We start from the raw sequence: 20,103 nt of genomic DNA on the forward strand, positions 1-20,103 counted from the left end.
CAAAGGATCAGATCTTAATTGTCCAGCCGTGGCTGGGTAGCTCGGTTGGTTGGAATCTTGTGCCCATGCGCCAGGGTTGCAGGGTGGATGCCGGTCAGGGCCCATACGGGAAACAACCAATGACTGCATGGATGGGTGGGGCAGCAGGTCAATGTTTCTCTGTCTCCGTCTCTCTCTAAAATCAGTAAGTTAAAAAAATTTTAAAACCTTACTTGTCCATTCTCCTGATGATGGCTTGTGGTTTCCAATTTTGTGGCTGTGAGGAATATTCTTATAAGAGAACATATGGTTGTTCCGTCTCATGGTGGCCATCACAGAACCCCTTATCTTTTACAGGAGCAGGTGGCCAGGCTCAAGGTCTGACTGTAAGGGTTAAGAATGGCGAAGCCATTTCAATGCAGAATGCCAGTGGACTCTCATGCTGAAGTCTGGGCACTGAGTGCAAAGTGGGGTTTCCTGCGGTTTAGAGTGGTAATAAGGAGCCGATACAGATGAGCCTGAGAACTTTGAATCCATAAATACCCTTCTCTGATGGGAAACTGGCCTGTCTGTGTGTGATATGGTGATATAATAAGACATGTGTATTTGGTCTTTGTCCTCAATTCCTGGCACAGAGCCTCTAGAACCCTTGTTAGGACCAACCATGTGATTCGAAGGTTGGAATTTCCAGCCCCACTCCACCTGCGTATACAGGGAGGGGAGAGGGGCTGGAGACTGAATTGAATCACCAATAGCCAGTAATTTGATCAATTGTGCTCATGTAATGGAGCCCTCATAAAACTCCAAACAACAAGATTTAGGAAGCGTCCCTGCACCCCTGATGGTTCTGGCCTTCCCAAACCACTTTTGATCTTCTGATTCCTCTTGGGTTAAAGCAGCCCCAGTTCTCCCTAGGCACCCCAGATTGGGGGCAGCTGTATTTTTTTCAACTTGACATCCCATCTCCCCACTTGCTCCCTTTCCCATGCTGCCAACTTCTAACTCAGTAGTAAGTCTTTGCTTGTGTGTGAATGGAAGGTTGTGGAGATAACTCCTCCCCATGACCCCGGTTCCCCTCCCCTTTTCTACCTGGTCGCAACATCCCGAGGAAGCAGGACCAGTAAGAGACCTTCAGTTTAAAAAACGCACAAACAGTGCTCGTTTCAGCAGCATGTATAATACAATTGAACGATACAGAGATTAGCATGGCCCCTGCACACGAATGATGCGCAGATTCATGAAGCATTCTATAGGAGGGAGGGAGGCAGAGAGGGAAGGATGAAAGGGAGGGAGGGAGGGAGGGAGGGAGGGAGGGAGGGAGGGAGGGAGGAAGGAAGGAAGGAAGGAAGGAAGGAAGGAAGGAAGGAAGGAAGGAAGGAAGGAAGGAAGGAAGGAAAACAGCCCTGGCCACGTAGCCCAGTTAGTTAGAGCATCATCCCTATACACCAAGGTTACAGGTTCAATCCCCAATTGGTGGAATAAATGGCCTAGGGAGCTGTCTGGGCTCCAGCTACTGTCCTGTCCACTAGGAAGGGCTGGCAGTGACCTTCCAACCTCAACTTCCTCTCTGCCACTGGGAGTGTAGCAGCGGGAAGCTGAGGGTGCCAGATTCTTTAATGGCCAGATTCCTGGGGAGGTGGGGCAGTCTCTGCTGGGCCTGGAGGCTGTACAACAGAGGGCAGGGTGGGCCTGGGACCTGGTGTCTACCTCCTTAGGAGGGACTGATAGGAAATGTCAGATGAGGTGACTAATAGCAATAATGGAAATAATCCCAGTAATAATAATAAATTATAGTAGTAACTCATATTGTCCCAGCCCAGATGCCGCGCCCAGGGCTGGGTGTTTAGAACTCTTCCATTCTTTTAAAGTGGGACCAGCATGCCCACTTGACAGCTGAAGGAAATAGAAGCCACGGAGGCTGCGGGGTCAGCTTGGGTGCTGTCCCCTACATCAGGAAGTCTGTACGCCACCCCAACAATTGCCTGGATTTGCCCAGGACCGCAGGGAGTTCCCAGGCAGGGGACTTCGGGGTTAAAATTGGGACAGTCCTAGCGAGCTAAGACAATTGGCTGCCCTTCCCCAGGGGGCTTTCAAGAGGAAGCTATTAGAACCGGGTATTCCCCGGGCTCTAGAGGCCTGCAGGAAGTGGCTTTCCCAGAGCTCCTGCCAGACCTGGGAAGCCAGGAGTTGGTGAATTAAAAAGAAAGTCCCTTTGCATCCTTTTGAATTGGTGGGTTCAGGAAATAGTCAAGCCATGAGGCTGGTTGGGAATCCTTCCAGGAAAGTTCCACAGCTGGTGGGAGCGTACTTGAACACATGATCTCTAGAAAGATCCCACAGGCGGCCATGGGTGGGCCATTCTGTGCTGGTCTCAGGAGGAAACAGGTGTTTACATATGAAGCCTGGAGCCAGAGGGTCTGTCTGGGTTCACATCCCTACTCAGACACTGTGTGATCCTGGACAGTCCCTTAATCTCACCGTGCCTCAGTTTACTCTTCTTCAAAATGGGGCTAATCAGAGTTCCAAACTCAGAGGTAATCAGAGTCTCAAACATGTAAAGAGCTTAGAACGGAGCCTGGTGTGAACTAAGCGCTATTATTTTTTTCATTTAATGACATTTCTTGGCACGCTTTCCTTTCCACTCTGCGTAGATCTATTTCGCAGAATTGTTTTATTATGAAATATTTCAGGCATTCAAAAAGGCATAGAAATAAATAAAAACATCACCTAGGCAAAAGGTGGAAACAACCCAGGCGTCCATCAACAGATGAATAAGCAAACAGATGTGGTGTGTATATACAGTGCAATATTATTCAGTCATAACAAGGAATGAGCCCTGGCTGGCGTGTCTCAGTGAATTGAGTGCCAGCCTGCAAACCAAAAGGATGCTGATTTGATTCCCGGTCAGGGCACATGCCTGGGTTACAGGCCAGGGCCTTGTTAGGGGCACATGAGAGGCAACCAATTGATGTATCTCACACGTTGAGGTTTCTCTCCCTCTCTTTCTCCCTCTCTTCCCCTCTCTCTAAAAATAAATAAAATTTTAAAAAAACAAACAAGGAATGAAGTTCTGACACGTGGATGAACCTTGAAAACACGTTAAGTGCCAGAAGCCTGACACAGGACAAATACAGTGTGATCCACTTACATGAGGTCCCTAGAGGAGTCACATTCATAGAGACATAAAGTAGACGGTGGGAGCCAGGGGCTGAGGGGAGGATGGGGAGGATGGGGACTGAGTGTTCAATGGGGACAGAGTTTCAGTTTGGGAGGACGGAAAGTTCTGGGGATGGGTGGTGGGGATGGCTGCACAACAGCGTTAATGCACTTAATGCCACTGAACTGGACGCCTACAGTGGGAAATTTTATTTATGTTATTTGTATCTTACCACAACTGAAAAAGTGTCGGGGGGTGGGGGCTGGTGAAACTGGTGCAGGGGGTGGAAAGGCACAAACCTGCGGTTATAAAACAAGTAAGTCCTGGAGGTGTAACACAGCACGGTGACTGCGCTCACAATACTATATCGTGTACTGGAAAGTTGCTAAGAGAGCAGATTTCTGAACAGCTGTCACCCCAAGAAGAAAAAGGTTTTGTAACTGTGCATGGTAAGGACATCAACTAGACTTACTGCGGTGATCATTTTGCAATATATACAAATACCAAATGCTTCTGTTGTACACCTGAAACCAATATAATGTTATATGTCAATTATATCAGAATTTTTTTAAATCTAACAAAAAATTCACCTGTGTGCCATCCACTCAAGTATAAAAAGAAAACAGCATAAATACCAATGAGAGCCTTGGCCAGGTAGCTCAGGAGGTTAGAGAGTCGTCTCGATATGCCAAGGTTGAGGGTTCAATCTCCAAGAATCTCCATGTGAATCTCAATGTGGTTCAATCTCCACATTCAAGAATCACCCAGTGAATGCATAGATAAGTGGAACAACAAATTGACGTTTCTCTCTCTCTAAAAAATCAATTAGAAAATTTTAATAAATAAGTACCAGGGAGAATCTCTGCATTTCACTCTGCACATGTATCCTCTGAGGGAGCAGCTGTCAGGAGGCGGGTTGCCCACTGCTGTCCCCCGCGCACCGAGGAAGACCACGTTCCAGTCAGTAAGCACCATCTCTTGAGCACCAGTAGTGTGCATGGTCCTGCGCTGGGCTCCAGGACACAGACAAGAGAACGAACAAAATTCCCTGCCCTTGGAACATGGACAGTCTAGATGGACAGACAGCAGAGAAAAAGAACAAATAAAATATTGTAGCAGGTGATGACATACTATGGAAAAAGCAAAGACAAGAGATGGGACACCATTTGTGACGGGAAGCCACAGAGATGTCGGGGGAAGAATGTTCCAAGCAGGGGGAACTGCTCAGGTAAGGCCCAGAGGGGAAGCCTGTCCTGGAACTTAATGTAATTCTTACCCACCTGCTGGACTGTTGCTTGCTCTGTCCATATTTCTTTTTACTTAATTTTTTTTTCTTTTCTTGATTCTCAAGAGAGAGGAAGAGAAAGAGAAAGAGAGAAACATCAATGTGAGAGAAACATCAGTTGCTGATGTCAAATTTCTAAATATAAAATTGTATATATTTAATAAGAAAGATAGGAAGTGGGGGTGGCTGGAGTTGGAGGAAGTGGTGTGTGTGAGGGAATAGAGATGATTGTACTTGAACAATAATTTTAAAATGTGAAAAAAAAGAAAAATATGCACTGGCCAATGTGGCTCAGTTGGTTGGAGCATCGTCCTGTAGACTGAATGTTCATGGGTTCGATTCCTGGTTAGGGCACACACCCAGGTTGTAGGTTCAGTCCTTGGCTGGGGCACGTTCATGAGGCAACCAATCAGTCTCTCTCACATTGATATTTCTCTCTCTCTCTCTCTCTCTCTCTCTCCCCCCCCTCCTCCCTGCCCCTCTCTCTAACAGCAATGAAAGAAAGTGTCCTTGGGTGAGGATTAAAAAAAAAAAAAGGAATTTGACATACTGAATGTACAGTTTTGTTTCCTTAGTAGTTAACATTCACCTTTAGTATTTTTCATGTAATTAGAAATTCTTCATAAGCCTAAGTGTAAAAATTGAAGTCACACAGAAAATATGGGTGAATTTGCCTTTTCAAAAATTGAGATGTGCCGGCCATGTTTCTGTGGATGAATTTCGTCCACATTGATGCAAGTTGATCTCATTCACTCAGTTTCATGGCTCTGTGGTGCAGCATTGTATAGATTAATTTGCTACAATTATTTGTCCCTTCTCTCATGGATAAACAGTTACGTAGTTTCCAATTTTTTTTATTTAAGAGAGAGGAAGGGAGAGGGAGAGTGAGGGTGGGGAGATGGGGGGGTGGACAGAGAGAGAGAGAGAGAGAGAGAGAGAGAAAGAGAGAGATACATTGATTTGTTGTGTGTGCCCTGACTGGGGATGGAACCTGCAACCTTGGTGCGTTGGGAGAACACTCTAATCAACTGAGCTACCTGGCCAGGGCCTATGGTTTCCAATTTTGTGGTTTCAATGGTTCCAAAAAACATGTTATATAACCATTCTTTTTTTTTCTTAATGATATATATATATATCATTACTTATCATATATATCATATATATATGAATTACTTGTTTAAAGATATATATCTTTAAACAAGTAATTCATTCACGTGGTTCCAAATCAAAAAGACACAAAACAATTTTGAAGACAAGCCCCTACTCTGCCTCTGACACTGAATTCCTGAATTCAAAACAGGCTTATGGTTCAGTGGTTCCTCAAAAAAGTTAAACGTAGAATTACCCTGCGGTCCAGCCCTTGCCCTTCTAGGTATATGCGCAAAAGAAAACAAGGGCTCAGAGAGATACTTGTGCTACCGTGTCCACGGCAGCCTCACTCACAGGAAACAAGAGGTGGAAGCAATTGTGTTCATTGATGGATGAATGGCTAAGCAAAATGTGACATATCCACACAGCGGAATATTACAGTGCTTAAAAAAGATAAAATTCTGACCCATGCTACACTATGGTGAACCTTGAAAAGATTATGCTAAGTGAAGTAAGCCATATACCAAACTACAGATATGTTATTATTGGAGAGTTAGTGTTTAACGGGTACAGAGTTTCTTGTACTTAATGCCACTGGATCGCACACCTAAAAACGGTCAGTTGTATGGTATGTACATTTTACCACAATTTTAAAAACAAACCTGTGCAGCGCCCACTGTGTGCTGTGTTCTAGCCCCTGGGATTTCGCCATGAACAAAACACAGGAATCCCTGCCTTGGAGGAGCTGACACAAACCAGACAAACACTAAGAAGCAGGATTTGTGGTGTGTTGGAAGGTGGTCACTGCTAGGGACAAAAGAAGTTGATGGGTAGGGGGTACTGGGTATGGAGTCTAACTTTTCTTGGCACCCAGCCGGAGCCACAAATATTGGTTGCCCATGAGTAACTGTGGACCGAGGGCTCACCCTTCCTGTGGCCACAAAAAAAGCAAGTTGTATTACCCAGTTTCCACATCTTGGTTCCTGATAGGTTCTGCCAGTGGAGAAGACTGGCAGGAGACCAGAGGTGGAAGACCAACAAACAAGGGGTATCTGTTCCCCGGCCACCTCCCGACCCAGTTCAGGCAGTGGTCTCTCTGCATAGCCTGCAGGGAGTTCCCTGTCACACCCCTTAGCCCTGGACTCAGTAATGGCTCTGCACTGCTGCTAGTTCTTGGGGGTCTCCTCGAGGTGGGATCTGTTATTCCAAAACGCAGAATAATAGATCCCACCCCCTGGAGAACCTGTGACTCTATTTGCTACATAGCAAGGGAGGATTAAGGTTGCACATGGAATTAAGGATGCTAATCAGCTGACCTTAAACTAGGGAGATGAGCCCGAGGGCTCAATGTAGTCACAAAGGTGCTTAAAAGTGGAAGGAGGAGGCAGAAAAAGAAGGTGGAGTGATGCGATTCAAGGACTTCGCTCACATTTGCCATCTTTGAAGATGGAGGAAGGGGCCATGAGCCAAGGAATGCAGACCTTCCCCAGAAGCTGGAAAAGGCAAGGAAGCAATCCTACCCAGAGCAGCCTCCAGAAGGATCACAGTCTGGCCAATGTCTTCATTTTAGCTTGGTGGGACTTCTGACCTGCAGAACTAGAAGATAATATGTTTGTGTTGAAGCGACTAAGTTTTGGCAGTTTGTTCCAGCAGCCATCAAAAACTAATACACTCAACATATGTTTGTCCACTTTCCAACCCTGCTCACAGCACTGACACCCGTCCCTCTACTCTTTTGAGTGGAGTTCTGTTTCCCACTAAACAGTCCTGCTTCTGGGAATTTTTCCTACATCTGGGAAGTCTACACTCGTGGGAAATGGCACACATAAGGGCATTTCTTGAAAAAGTGAAGAGTAGAGGAAACCCAAGTGTTCATCAGAAAGGGCTGGTGCTGTAAGTGCTGAGATGCGCACACACGGGAGTTTTCCACGCGGGGAGAAAGAATGAGGAAGTACTGCAGACTACATTGTTCAGTGAAGAAGACAAGATGTGTTTCACAGTGCAGGGTGGGCTCCTCTTTGTGTAAACAGAAGGAAAATGGATAAGAGCAGGGAACCAGCTGGGTGGAGGATGAGTAGAGAGGCAAGTGCTTCTCTGTAATTCCCTTAATAGAGTTTGGTGTTTTATTTTTTTTTTTCCAAGCTATCTACATCAATGGTTTACTTGAAACAGTTTTTCTAAGTATGATGGTTCTTGCATGAAATGAGTGAGGACGCAAAAAAGAGGAAGAAAAAAAAAAGGCACTTGGCAGTTTGAAAGTCACAGGCAGATTATCTTTCTATAATTAGATGAGGAGAAAGACGAAGAACCCCTAGGAAGCAGCAAGAGTCTTCCAGGTTCGGGGGCTCGATGAGATACTCAGTCACTGTGCACGTCCATTGTTCCCCACGGCAGAGCGCCCGGCAGGGGCTTGGCAACGCGCATGCCTGCAGCGAGGCAGCTCTGACGCTCCATGACCAGGGCTTGCAGGGCTGTTCTTGCCACAGTCATTGCCTGTGCCCCAGGCAGATGGGGTGCTGGTCTGTTCCCACAAATCTTTATCCCAGTCTTCATCACAAGGAGGGCTCTGCCACGTGCTGCTAGCCGGGGTCTCTCGTCCAAGGTTCCTGGTTTGGTTGACAACATCTGGTGCTCTACAGCTTTTCCCATCGCAGCTTGAGATACGATAACTGATTTCAGTCCGAGGAGCCTGATGACAAGCATTGATGGGACAAGTAGCCAATTTGCTTGTGACCTCAGGATGATTCTTTTTGCACTGGATAAGCTAAGGAAACCTGCAGGCCCTGATCTGGGGGTTTTATCATGCGGACATTGTAACGGCTTTTCAGGGTCCAGGGAATCCATGTAAGTTTCTTCCACGTTGGAAATGAAGGAGCCAAGTGCTGAGTCGAGGCACGCTCTCCACACAGTCACTCTCCACACAGTTGCCTGCACGCCAAATGGGAGCTCCAGCAACCAGCCTTTGATGTTTTAAAGAGTCCTGTGACTTACTAGGGCCAGAGCTAGGGTGAGGCGTGAAAGCAAAGAGGGCGTCAAAATACTGTGTAACCAAGATAAATACTTTAATGCAATATTTTCAAAAAGCACAATGAACACAAAAGTCCATGATGAACAAAATACTGGTATTTTAGGTATCAGTTACAGTGCTGAGTTACAGAAAAGCCTGAGGCAAAAGGAAAAATTGGGAAGATGGAATATCTCTGAAAGCTTTCACAGTAAAGAATTAAAAAGTTGGCAAATCCTGGATGGGTGAGGTTTATCCAGGGCCTTAGGATGCTCCTGGATATCCCCCACCTGCCTCATATATGAAAAGCATTAGGTGGTGCAGCTCACTATTGCCCCCTTGTGGTGATCAGCCTGGGCACACCAGCATCCTAGGGCCCTTAGCTTTGGCAAGTTTACTTAGGGCCAGCTGTGTGCTAGGACCCCATGTGGGCACGGAAAATATCTCAGGACAAGGAAAGACTCCATCTGTGCCCTGGTGGTGCTCACAGCATAGTAGACACGATACACAGGTCAGCAAAGCCAGGCACTTGGACAGATGAAGCAAGCTGCCTGGCTGGCCAAGAGGGGCAGCTCAGAAAGCTGGTGGAGGGCCTATGGGAGATGGCAGTGAGCTCTGGCTTTAGCAACAAGCCAAGTGGGGCCGGCAGAGGACTTCACTGGTTTGATATGCCATATCTTAAGCTGGTATGTCCTTGCTCATTGTACTATCTTTGGCCTTTCCTAGGGCACAAATATTTATCTTTTCAAAGGAGCCCCATTTGAAGATACTATGAGGGTATATAGGCAGAGGGACAGGCACACACCAAGGCCCACTTCTGTGTGAGCATGTACGTGCCAGGCACCTGCCTGCTTGTAGCACCTGTCTCCCTTCATCACGACCCTGGGAGGAAGGCACTACCATCACTCATTGTACAGGAGGCGGCACTGAGGCTAAGTCACCCAAGTTCACACTGAGAAATTTCAAGTGCTCACAGATGGGCGAGGGAAGAAAGGAGTCGGCAAGAGGGAGTAGCAGGACACCGTATGAGGGCAGGAGGAGACTGGGCAGGCGGTTCAGGGTCTGGTGAGCATAGGGAGGGCGGCTTTTGGCTTCTGCTGGGGGAGGGACATGCCCTGACTGATGTTCACAGGTGCCCTCTGGCCGCTGTGTGTCGGGGTCTAGTGTGGGGCAGGTGTCCAGGCCAGCGGTGACAGGGACCTGGACCAGGGTAGAGGCCATGTGGATAAAGAGCAGCAGTCAGGCTGAAGGTGTTTTGGAGGCAGAGCTGTCCACATGGAAGGGCAGCTGCGGTGCAGGAGACTCGGAGTGAGATAAGCCAAAGACTGAGAGGTGAGTCAGGAGAGAACTCTGATGGAAGAGAATGGACTGGCATGTGTCTGGCACATTAGGAGCAGCCCAGAGAGCTGGAGGGCGAAATGTGGAACTCACGGGCTCAGCCACCAACACTTAACCAACACTTAACCAGGTTCCCCCCACCCCCAGAAAAAGAGCTGTGCCAACTGCCCTTGCAACACCGTACAGAGCATCTGAAATCCTTTATTGGAAGATCACTGCTGTTTACCATATAGAAGACTAGACAGCCGACAAACAGTGCAAACAGCCCAGTAACTGGAGCAGGTCCTTCGGCTGGGGACCCTCCCCCCTCCCCTGTGGATCAGCTTAACCAACTCCGCCCCTCCCTGGACCCCTGGGCCTTTGGCATAGTGCTGATGGGGGGAGCTGCAGGCAGTGAAGCCCCTCAACTCAAAGCAAGACTTGGATGAGTGCTGGGAGGTCAGGGCGCAGGGGCAGGTCTCTCAGGCTGGGAGTGGGGGAAGTGACAGAAGCCAGGAGCTAGGGCAATGGCATCTATTTTCGTTCTCTGAAAAGGGGTGTACAGAAGCCTGCAGGCAGGCAGGGTCACGCGCTGACATCCTTCTCATCTGGCTGGCTGGCTTCCAACAAGGGGTCCCTGGGGCCCGCCTCCTCTCCCTCCTTGGCCTCACTGGACTTGGAGTTGGGGACCCAGAGGCCTGAGTCGATGCAGCGCTGCATGTGATACTTCGCGTCCTACAGGGAGAAAGGCAGACAGGTGAGGCCCAGCTACCACCTCCAGGTGGCCCACCTGTCTCCTGCACACCCTAAGGCCTGTGTCTGCTTATTCTAGATCAGAGCTGTCCAAATAGACTGCCTGCAGTGATGGGAAGGGTCCATAACCTGTGTTGTCTGACATGGTGGGCACTGGCCACATGTGCCTACCAAGCACTTCAAAGGTGACTAGTGCAGGTGAGGGATAGAATTTTCAGTTTTCCGCCCTGGCTGGTATAGCTCAGTGGATTGAGCGCAGGCCTGTGAATCAAAGGGTCGCTGGTTTGATTCCCTGTCAGGGCACATGCCTGGACTGCATGCAGGCTGTGTCCCCATTTGTGGGCACATGAGAGGCAACCACACATTGATGTTTCTCTCCATCTCTTTCTCCTTCCCTTCCCCTCTCTCTAAAAATAAATAAAATTAAAAAAAATTTTTTTTCAGTTTTCCTTAACTTTAATTCAAATTTAAATTGTGTAGGTCCAGAAGGGTTGGCAAACATTTTTGTAAACGGCCAGATTAAAACATTTGGCTTGCAGGTTACAATTACTCCATCCACCACTCCTCAACTCTGGTTGGTTATAGCACAAACTCAGTCACTGGCAACATGAAATTCAATGAGCATGGCCTCTGTGTACCAAAGACAGGCAGTAAGGCTGCAAGCCAGAGTTTGAAGACCCTTGGTCTAGAGCTCATTCCCCACAGAAGCTTCTAGAAATCCCAGAAAAGATCATCTGACTGACCCGTTTCACAGATGAGAAAACCAGTATGGCCAACTGGTAAGCCACCTGGCAGGAATGGAATCAAACCCAGTTCTATTGAGACTCACCTCCCAGCACTGTTACTGCTCCAAACAATAATGGCAGCTGAGGTTTACCAACATCTGCCGTGTGCCCAGCCCTCCTGACACATTTGGCAAATGAATTACAGGAGAGAACCTGTGGCATGATGCGGTAACTGACGCTGGGGAGGAACCCCTTCCTTGGGCTGCCTCAAGTCAATGGCAAGACGGGGGCAGCAGGGTGTGTAGGCTGCGCTCATAAATGGACAACAGTGACAGTGACACTCAGTCTGGAAGCCGGGCACACAGTTGGTGCTTGATAAATGTGAGTGTGTGACACCTGACTGCCCCACATGCCGGCCACACAGTGACCCGACCTCCCTTATTCCTCCTAGAAGCCCAGGAGACCCTTCTACCTGCAACATGGACAGCTGGCCTAGAGCAGAGCTGAGGGACACACCGCTGGCCAGCATGGTTAATGGGTGGGCCTGGGACATCGTAACTTACAGTGGGGTCCATCTTGCTAATGGCGTCTTGGAGCATCTGCACGTCCTTCACGTCAAAGCATTTCTGGAGTTCCTGTGGAAGCAGAGGGGCTGAAGTCAGTGCCTGGGTCCCTAGGACACCTGGGGGTCCTGCTGGCTACCTGCCTGCCGCCTGCCTGGGGCTGAGGCTCCGCACCTCGGGCAGAGACTCGTAGACCTCCACAGGGTCCAAGCCACCGGGGCCAAGCCGCTTCTTGCGTTCCTCCTCCTCGTACTCCTTCATGGCCTTTTCGATGCGCAGCTTGGCGCGGCCCCGCACACGCTCCTTGAAGGCCTCCAGCTCATCGTTGAAGCCTTCCATGTACTGGCGGTCAGCTGTCTGTGGGGAGCAGGAGACCACGGGGGTTTGCGGGACCCAGGACCCTCCTGCTGCCAGTCCTCGAGACACCCTGGGGCTTGGGCCTCTTCTCTACTCCCATCTAGTCTCCACCTCTAAGCTCAGACTGTACCACCTATGCAGGCTGACCTCGAAAGTATTGCGGTTCGGTTCCAGACCACTGCAACAAAGTCAGTACTGCAGTAAAGCAAGTCACGTGAATATCTGGCTCCACAGCGCACATAAAAGTTACGTTTACAGTATACAGTAGTCTAAGTATGCAATAGCGTTATGTCTTAAAAAATGTACATACCTTAATTAAAAGATATTTAATTGCTAAAAAATGCTAACCATCATCTGAGCCTTCAGCGAGTCGTAATCTTTTTGCTGGTCTTGCCCTAGTAACATCAAAGATCACTGATCACCGATCACTCTAACAAATATTGTAATAATGAAAAAAAACACACAATACCTGCTAAGTAATGCATTAAAACGAGGTGTGCCTGCATGCTAATGACCACCTGCTCACATGTCCCCCTGAACCGTGGACTCTGACACCCACTTCCTCACTGTCCTCCTGCGGGGATTTGCATACGCAGCTCAAACTCAACACAGCCACTCCTGAGCTCTGGATCATGCCCCGCCCCAACATCTGCCTCGCCCCCAGTCTTCCCAGCTCAGCATGGGGAGCTCTGTTCTTCCAGGTGCTCAGGGTAAGAAACCTGGAGGTGCCCTTGACTCTATCCCTCACCCTCTTCCAAAACCTGTCCGGAAGCCACCACCTCTCATCTCCTCCATAGCTCAGCCCTGTCCTGATGTATAAGGTTCTGCTCACAGAGGCCCGGGGCCCTGAGGACCACCCCTCACCTCTCCACAACTATTCTGGGCCTCTACCTTGATCTTAGTGAAGAACTGCCGGAAGCAGGCACGGGGGTCCACCTTGAGGCTCTTGGCCAGCTCCAGGATGAACTGCATGACGATGGTCTGGTGTGCCACTTGCTCCATGAGTGCACATTTCTGCCAAGGGAGAACTGGCACAGCGTCACCAAGGGGCAGCCCAAGGGTAGAGCCTCTCCCCAGCCCCGGGGCATGCTCCACTGACCTCCTCCACCTCTAGGTCAATGCACCAGATGACCAGGTAGTTGGCTGTCTCCTCGCAAACCAGGTGGGAGTTGTCTGACAGGTACTTCTGACTGTCATCCCAGCGGTGAAGCATGCCTACAACAAAGCGTTGACATGGTGCTGGAAGGACCTAGGGGCCAAGAGCCAGCCCCTGATACACACAACTCCCAGGCCCCCACTGGTGGTCCCCTGCACCCAACTCACCAAAGTGCTTAATCTGTTTCTCATACTTCTCCACAAAGGTCTTGTGTTTCTGCTCCCTTGCCTCCTCCGACTCCTCCTCCACCTGCTCGGGCTTGGTGTTGACCATGCTCTGTGGTGGGGCAAGAGGGGTAGTGGGCTGGGGTGAGGCCTCGGAGCGCCTCACACATGGCCGGGTGGGCCGCGGCCGCAGTGCCCATCCCATCCACGGCGGCGGCGGTGATGGCGCCATGAACATCAATGTGGCAGGAGCATGAGCGTGGCACGTGTGGCCTCGGACTAGGGCCTTCGGGCAGATCAGAAGGGGACTGGTGGGGCACTTCATTCACTTGACACCCATTCCTCCTGCACCTCCCTCCCATCCTTCCCTCCCTTGACCTGTGCAGTCCTCAACCCCGCCCCCAACCTGCAGATGGTCACAGAGCCCACTCGGGTACGAGTCCCCGCCAGCTCCCCACCCCCGCATACCTTGCTGAAGCCATCTTTGCTGAGCGTGTCCACGTTCCAGGGCATGCTCTTCTCCTTCTTGCGCATCTCCTCCATCTTCTGCTCCCAGCTCCGTTCCTCCTTGCGCAGCTGCTGAGCCTCGGCCTGTAGCCGCTCCAGCTCCACCTTGCTGCCCTCACCCTCGGCCACCTCTAGTTCCTTCAGCTTGCGCTGGCACTCAGCCAGCTTGCGCTTGCACTCGCGGCAGCTCCTGTCCAGCTCTTCTTTTTCTTTCTGGAACTGCTCCATGCGCTCTACCCGGGCCTGTGGGCAGGAACGGCCCATCACTCTGGAGAAGAGCCCCTGACCCCAGCCCCATCCCAGCCAAGGGCTTCCAGGATACACCTGGGGTGGTCACGAGGAATGTCTGCGCCAACCTGTGTCCCGCATGCCCAGCTTCCACACTCACCGCCACAGGTACCTACAGCTGAGTCAGGGCAGGTCCCTCCACTGCTCAAAACTCTTCACGGCTCCCACCTTACTCAGAGCAAAAGCCGAAGTCCTCCCTGATGCCCTATATGATCCACCATCACCTCTGTGCCTTCCCACTCCCCCTCCCTCCAGCCACATTGTCTGCCTTCCCTTTTCTTGAACCCATTTCAAACCTCAGGGCCTTTGCCTGGCTGTTCCCTTGGCCTGGAATGCTCTCTCCCCAGGTTCTCCCCTCAGCTTGCTCCCTCCTACCCTTACCACCTTGACTCAAAAGTTGCCTCATAGGTGAAGCCTTCCCTGACCACCTTACTGAAGATCAAGACCTCCTCTTAACTCTTGTTCTGCTTTATTTATCTCCCTTCTCAGCACATGTCTCCTGCTAACATCCAGGGACAATTATTTATCATCACTTGGGCACTGTCCCTCTCCAAGGATATTGGCTCCATGCAAGTGGGAACAGGTCTTTTTACTATGTCACACACACTGGCACATAGTAGGAGTTCAGGAAATGCTTCCTGAATGAATAGACGCTCCACCAGGGTCTTAGGGCCCCCCTTCCTCAGAGTCTCTATCAGCAACACTAGGGCACCACCCTCAGTCCCCCAACCCTCTCAATCCACCTCTGCCTGGGTGTCCTACAGGCATCTCCAACTCCCTGTCCAAAACTGAACCCACCATTTTACCCCCCAAAATCTGGTCTCCTGCCTTGTCCTCTCTCAAGATGGGGAAGGCACTCCCACCTCCCACCCCATCCCCTGCCCCCAGCTGAGGCCTGCTCACTGGCCCCTGCCCTGCCTCCTGCTCTGGCACCAAGTGCTGGCGGTTTTCACTGTGAGATGGTTCTCTAATTCACTCCACTGTGAGTCTTGAGCCTGGATCACTCACAAGGCCCCCTCAGCTCTGTTTCCGGCACAGCATGCCCTCCTGAGTCCCATCTTGGTACCCAGTAGCCTCCTGTCCCCCTACCCTGGATATTGTACCCCTAATGTCCACTTCCACTGTGCCCTAAGCTCAGTGACGGCACCCATCTCACTGCCCCCTCACTCAGTCCCCATTCAGACGCCTATCACATCACTCAGCCCTGTCTGCACTCCAGCCCTGCTGGGCTCCACCATCATCTTCCTGGGCTCCAGGCAGTGCCTGCTCAACCAAGAGCTGTGGACTAAATCTAACACCGCCTTCAACTGCTGTCCCCCCAGTCCAGGCTCAGATGCTGAGAGGAGTCTTTGAAACATACACATCTGATTGCAGCTTGCCTGCCACCACCCCATCCTGAAGTGTACAGGTTCGTTCGGACGGGACCCCTGCTCCCAGCTGCCCAGTTGGCAGCAAGGCCCTTCGCAGGGCTGGGTCCCTCCCTCCTCTCCCAACTCTGGGTTCCAGGCAAACACTGGCCCCTGCGGTTCCTCAAATGCACAGCCTCTCCCCTGCTTCTGGCCTCTGCACATGCTGTCCCTAGCACCTGGAACTCTCCCTTACTCCAGGTGATTTGCCCAGGTCTCAGCTTCCAGAGCCTCACCCATGTGCCTCCTAAGCATCAGCATTACTGAATTCCAAAGGCCCCTGTGAGATCATCAGATAATGTGAGAATGTGCTGGAGGACAGCTTCAGAGCCCCAGAACCTGGGTCACATTCCAAGGTCACTATGTACTGCCTGGGTGTCCCCAGGCCTGATCCCCTAACCTCTCATGACCTGTTTCCTCATCTTTCAAATACAGACAACACCGACCTCATGAGATTGTAAATTAGAGCAAATGGTATAGGGCCGTGGACAGCCAGCAAGCACCATCCCCACGCTGGCTACTGTCATCACTATCATTCCTGTTTGTCCAAGGGGACAATCTCTATCTGAGAAACATTCTGGAGTTCTGTACTTCAGAATGACGAAATGTGCTCTGAGTTGCTCTGTGGCTGAGAGTGAGGGCTCACCCACTGGGAATGGCTGTTACTGCGTCATCACAGCACCCAGCTCCGCCACTCTTCCTGGTGACACGTCCTTGGCCGAGGCCCTTAAACCTCTCCCTGCCTTGGTTTTCCCCTCTGTGAAATGAGGCCTCACAGGGTGCCGTGAGGATGAAATACGTGACTCCATGACCACAGCTCGCACACTGCGCTCAGTGTCTTCCTCTTATCATCACTGTTGTGAAACTGCCACCAGAGTGGTCTGCTAACTTGCTTTTGTGCCGATTCGAGGCTGTATCTCCAGGTCCGAGCACAGGGCCAGGCATACAGTGGGTGAGAATCGAGAAACGGGGCCCTTCTCTAGTGCTTCAGAGGACAGACACAGCCAGTCCCGAGCCTCAGCTGTCCCCATGCGGATAAGGGTCGAGGTCCTAGCCTCATGGAGGGATAAGAAAAAACAGTCCTGGCCTCTGCAACCTCCGTCCCCATGAAGGTCTGTGTCACCCTAGAGACTTCTCGCTGACCTGTGAGGGGCTCTCGGGTGGTCATCATGGCTGGCCTTGGGCAGCAACAGAAACCTGCCACTCTGCTGGTCTCTGCTAGGCGGCCATCAAGCTCTTCCTGGTGCCCTGAGTAGCCGCCAGGGAAGCCGAAGCTAAATAAAGACCTCCCAGAGCTGGCAGGGGCTGCTGCCTGCCTGGCCTGGGCTTTACACCTCCAGCAGGGGCTACAGCAGGCTGGGCAAGGCAGAGGCCATGGCAGTGGGCGGGGCTGCCCTCCTACCTTACAGATAGGGAAATCAAGTCTCATGGATCTTAGGTTGGCACAACTCACCAGAAGGAGCCACAGGGAACCAGTGGCGGGTGACTGAGCAAGGGAGCTCAGGGTTGGGACTCACCTGTTCCCTTCTGGAACCTTTGGAAGTTCTTTTCTTTTTAACCATGAGAGCAAATTACCTAAATAATAATGATAGCGGCTGAAGTTTACAGAGAGCTTCCACATGCTAGGTGCTGTCCCAAAGGCATTACACACATTAAATAAATAAGGTAACCCTCACAACAACCCTATGGGGTTGACACTATTAATATTCCCCGGTGGGGAAACTGAGGTACCAAGAGATCAAACAACTCTCTGGAGGTCAAGCAGCAAGCCAGTGTTCAGGAGCCGGGAGTTGAGCACAGGTGGAAGACCTGTGCCCAGAAGCTCACCAGGCTACCATTTTACTCACCCCACCTCTCCTCACAGGGCCAGAGCTAAATTCTTTCCAGATCTAATCTCATTTCATTGGGCTGGGATTAGAACCCAAGCTTGCAGGAGACACTGAGGGCCCCTGTCTCCATCACTCTTCACTATAGTCTCAGGCTTTCAGTGGCGGGGACAGGAAAAGGTTCTGGGGACAGGAAAAGGTTCTGTGCGGAGGAGGGAGGAGGGAAGAGGGAGGAGGGGGGAGGAAGCTGCTACAGTATAGAGGGGGCCTCCCACCCAGCAGGACCAAAACAGTCTCCACAAAGCAGTATAGATTTAACCTCTTTATGAGACAGAGATATGTGTATCCCAAATAGTCTTTAACACTTTGTGGAGATCTTAACTATTTCATAATAAATGTTACATGTGACAAGAAATGGAAGTGCTAGAACTTTCTTCTTACACTCTAGTGGCTTGCCCAGCAGACATACTACTGTTTTAAGAAATGGGCTGGAAATGGGCCTGGGAGCAGACATAGGGACTAATGCCTTGGCAGGATGGGAAAGAGCCCTTCTAGGACTTTCTGAATAAATGACTAGGAGTGGCCTTACGGGAGAGTGGGGTGGAGCCTTCCTAACTGGAAGGTTCTGAGAGGTACACACCCTCAGTTTCAGAGTATAGCAAGCAGAGGTATGTGGATGCAGCACCTATGATTTGGGGGAGCAGGAGGTTAAAACATTGGGTCTTATGAGAGCCATTATATTAGTCTATAAGCAGTGCTGGACAGGAAGAGGGGAAGGGGAACACTCAGACTAGGGATTCTGGGCTCTGGATTTGGGGGCAAATAGATAAAAGAAGGGGCAGTGAATTTGGAATCAGGCTGGGAGAGTTCCTGTTGAGAGCCGGGGCAATCTGAGTGTCTGAGAGCAGCAGTCCAGGCTGGGGTTAGGAGGAAGGCGGGGTGGGTTTGGATGAGGTGTTCCAATGCTGGCAGAGGTTCCTACAGGAAGTTGGTCCCGGGGTGTGGACAGTGCCTGAATCTGCAATACCCAGTTGCTGCAGGGGCTCTGTGGCTGCGAGGGAAACTATCAAGATAGGGTTTCCTGGTGTCACTAGAAATGGGGTCTACTGTAGGTGTGACAAAAGGAACGAGGCTGGAATTGGAAGGCTCCATCAGGGTAGAGCTGCTAATTCGGTCTGGAGGGAAACTGGATTCCAAAACTCCAGTCCTAGGTGGAACTGAGGATCCTAGAGGGGGAATAGGCTATGGGTGTGGGGTGGCGTCCCAGGTCAGGAACAGAAGTGCCAGGGGAAGCCAGAGTTCCTTGTTCTGTTTGGAGGAGTAGGATCTCTGGATCTGAGTAGGAATCACCCTCACACCCAGGGAAGCACATCACAGAACAGATTTAAAGTATTAGGGACTCTGGGAACTGGGGAGAGGCGAATGGGATATCCAAGATCAGAAGTGGGTACCCGAACAGAATCAGGGTCCAGACTCTGAGGCAGAGTTCTGGGTGTAAGTTGAAGGTCCCAGACGGGACTCGGGGGTACCTCCAAAGCTTGTCTTGGGAGTCTAGACTATGAGGAAGATGCCGTAGGGATCCCGGCAGCTTTGAGGTCACAGAGTTGAGCCCCAGGAGATATTAAAAGCCCAGACTGGTGGGAATCCCAGGTGTCAATGGCGGGTCCCAGGAGGTATAAAGGATCAGAACTCTGCCGCGGAGTCCCAGGAGGTGGGGGAGGGAAGGGGCTGGGCACGCGCATTCTACCTGGTGCCGCCAGCGGAACAGACTGGCCGTGTCGATGTTGGGGTGTGTCTCGTCTTCATCGTCAGACACCTCGATGTGGTCCCACACACTGTAGTCCACCATCTTGTCCTGTGGCCCAGCCCGCTCCGGCTCCTAAGGCGGCAGTGGCGGTGGCAGAAGTGTCTCAGTCTGGGCCCGCGGAGCCCCGCCCCTTCCGCTTCCGCCGGGGCGCGCACACCCCGCCTTCGGTTGACGCCAAATCCTTAGTAACTGCGGCGGCGGCTCTGGCGACCGAGCTTGTCTTAAAGGGCCTTGAGCTAGCGTTCCGGCCTCCCGTAGCCCCAGCGGAGACCCAGCCTTATCTGGCGTCGGGTCCCGGCTAGGCACCTCCCGGGGGTATATGTGCGGGGGCCCCAACCTAACGCCACTCTCATCTCCTGCTGCCTCACAGTGGGAGTTTGCGGCAGCCGCAGGTGGGGGGCAGTTGGTGAGACCAAGGGAGGGGGTTGTCCTCCTAGTCAAGCCTCAGTAACAGCCTGAACCTCGGCAAGGAGACCTGCCTCCTGCCTCCTGTGAATCGGGGAGGGGTGTGATCTGAGGGGACCTTCCCAAAACGAGGGGTGCAAGACCCAGCTCTGGGAGAGTCTGGAGGAGGGATACGAACCTGGCCTTGGTGAGGTCTGAGGTGGCTGTGTTGTGGCTCTGCCTTGGGGGGCTGGTATTTTCCCGGCTTGGACCACAGCCTCCTTGTCCCGTTCCTATCTTCTGCCACTGCTGAGCGGGGATTCGCGTATACATCCC

General features: G+C 51.2%; 1 protein-coding gene, 1 non-coding gene and 1 pseudogene across 2 annotated transcripts; 1 reads left to right on the forward strand and 2 right to left on the reverse strand.

Moving 5' to 3' along the window:
* Positions 1 to 1,133: 1,133 nt before the first annotated feature.
* On the forward strand, positions 1,134 to 1,236 carry LOC112301596 (U6 spliceosomal RNA). Its single transcript, XR_002974498.1, has one exon. It is a non-coding gene; the product is annotated as a U6 spliceosomal RNA (small nuclear RNA).
* Positions 1,237 to 7,872: 6,636 nt separating this feature from the next.
* LOC112301402 (gametocyte-specific factor 1 pseudogene) lies at positions 7,873 to 9,735 on the reverse strand (annotated as a pseudogene).
* Positions 9,736 to 10,033: 298 nt separating this feature from the next.
* CDC37 (cell division cycle 37, HSP90 cochaperone) lies at positions 10,034 to 19,519 on the reverse strand. The gene is made up of 8 exons (XM_024557027.3): positions 19,324 to 19,519; positions 14,018 to 14,299; positions 13,553 to 13,661; positions 13,329 to 13,444; positions 13,121 to 13,243; positions 12,047 to 12,229; positions 11,873 to 11,944; positions 10,034 to 10,566 (listed from the first exon to the last, which is right to left on the reverse strand). Exons 1-8 carry the CDS (start codon positions 19,423 to 19,425, stop codon positions 10,417 to 10,419), a joined length of 1,137 nt encoding a protein of 378 aa, XP_024412795.1. The 5' UTR covers positions 19,426 to 19,519; the 3' UTR covers positions 10,034 to 10,416.
* Between the last annotated feature and the right edge of the window lie 584 nt (positions 19,520 to 20,103).

The sequence above is a fragment of the Desmodus rotundus genome, chromosome 9 (assembly GCF_022682495.2).
Source record: "Desmodus rotundus isolate HL8 chromosome 9, HLdesRot8A.1, whole genome shotgun sequence".
NCBI lineage: Eukaryota > Metazoa > Chordata > Mammalia > Chiroptera > Phyllostomidae > Desmodus > Desmodus rotundus.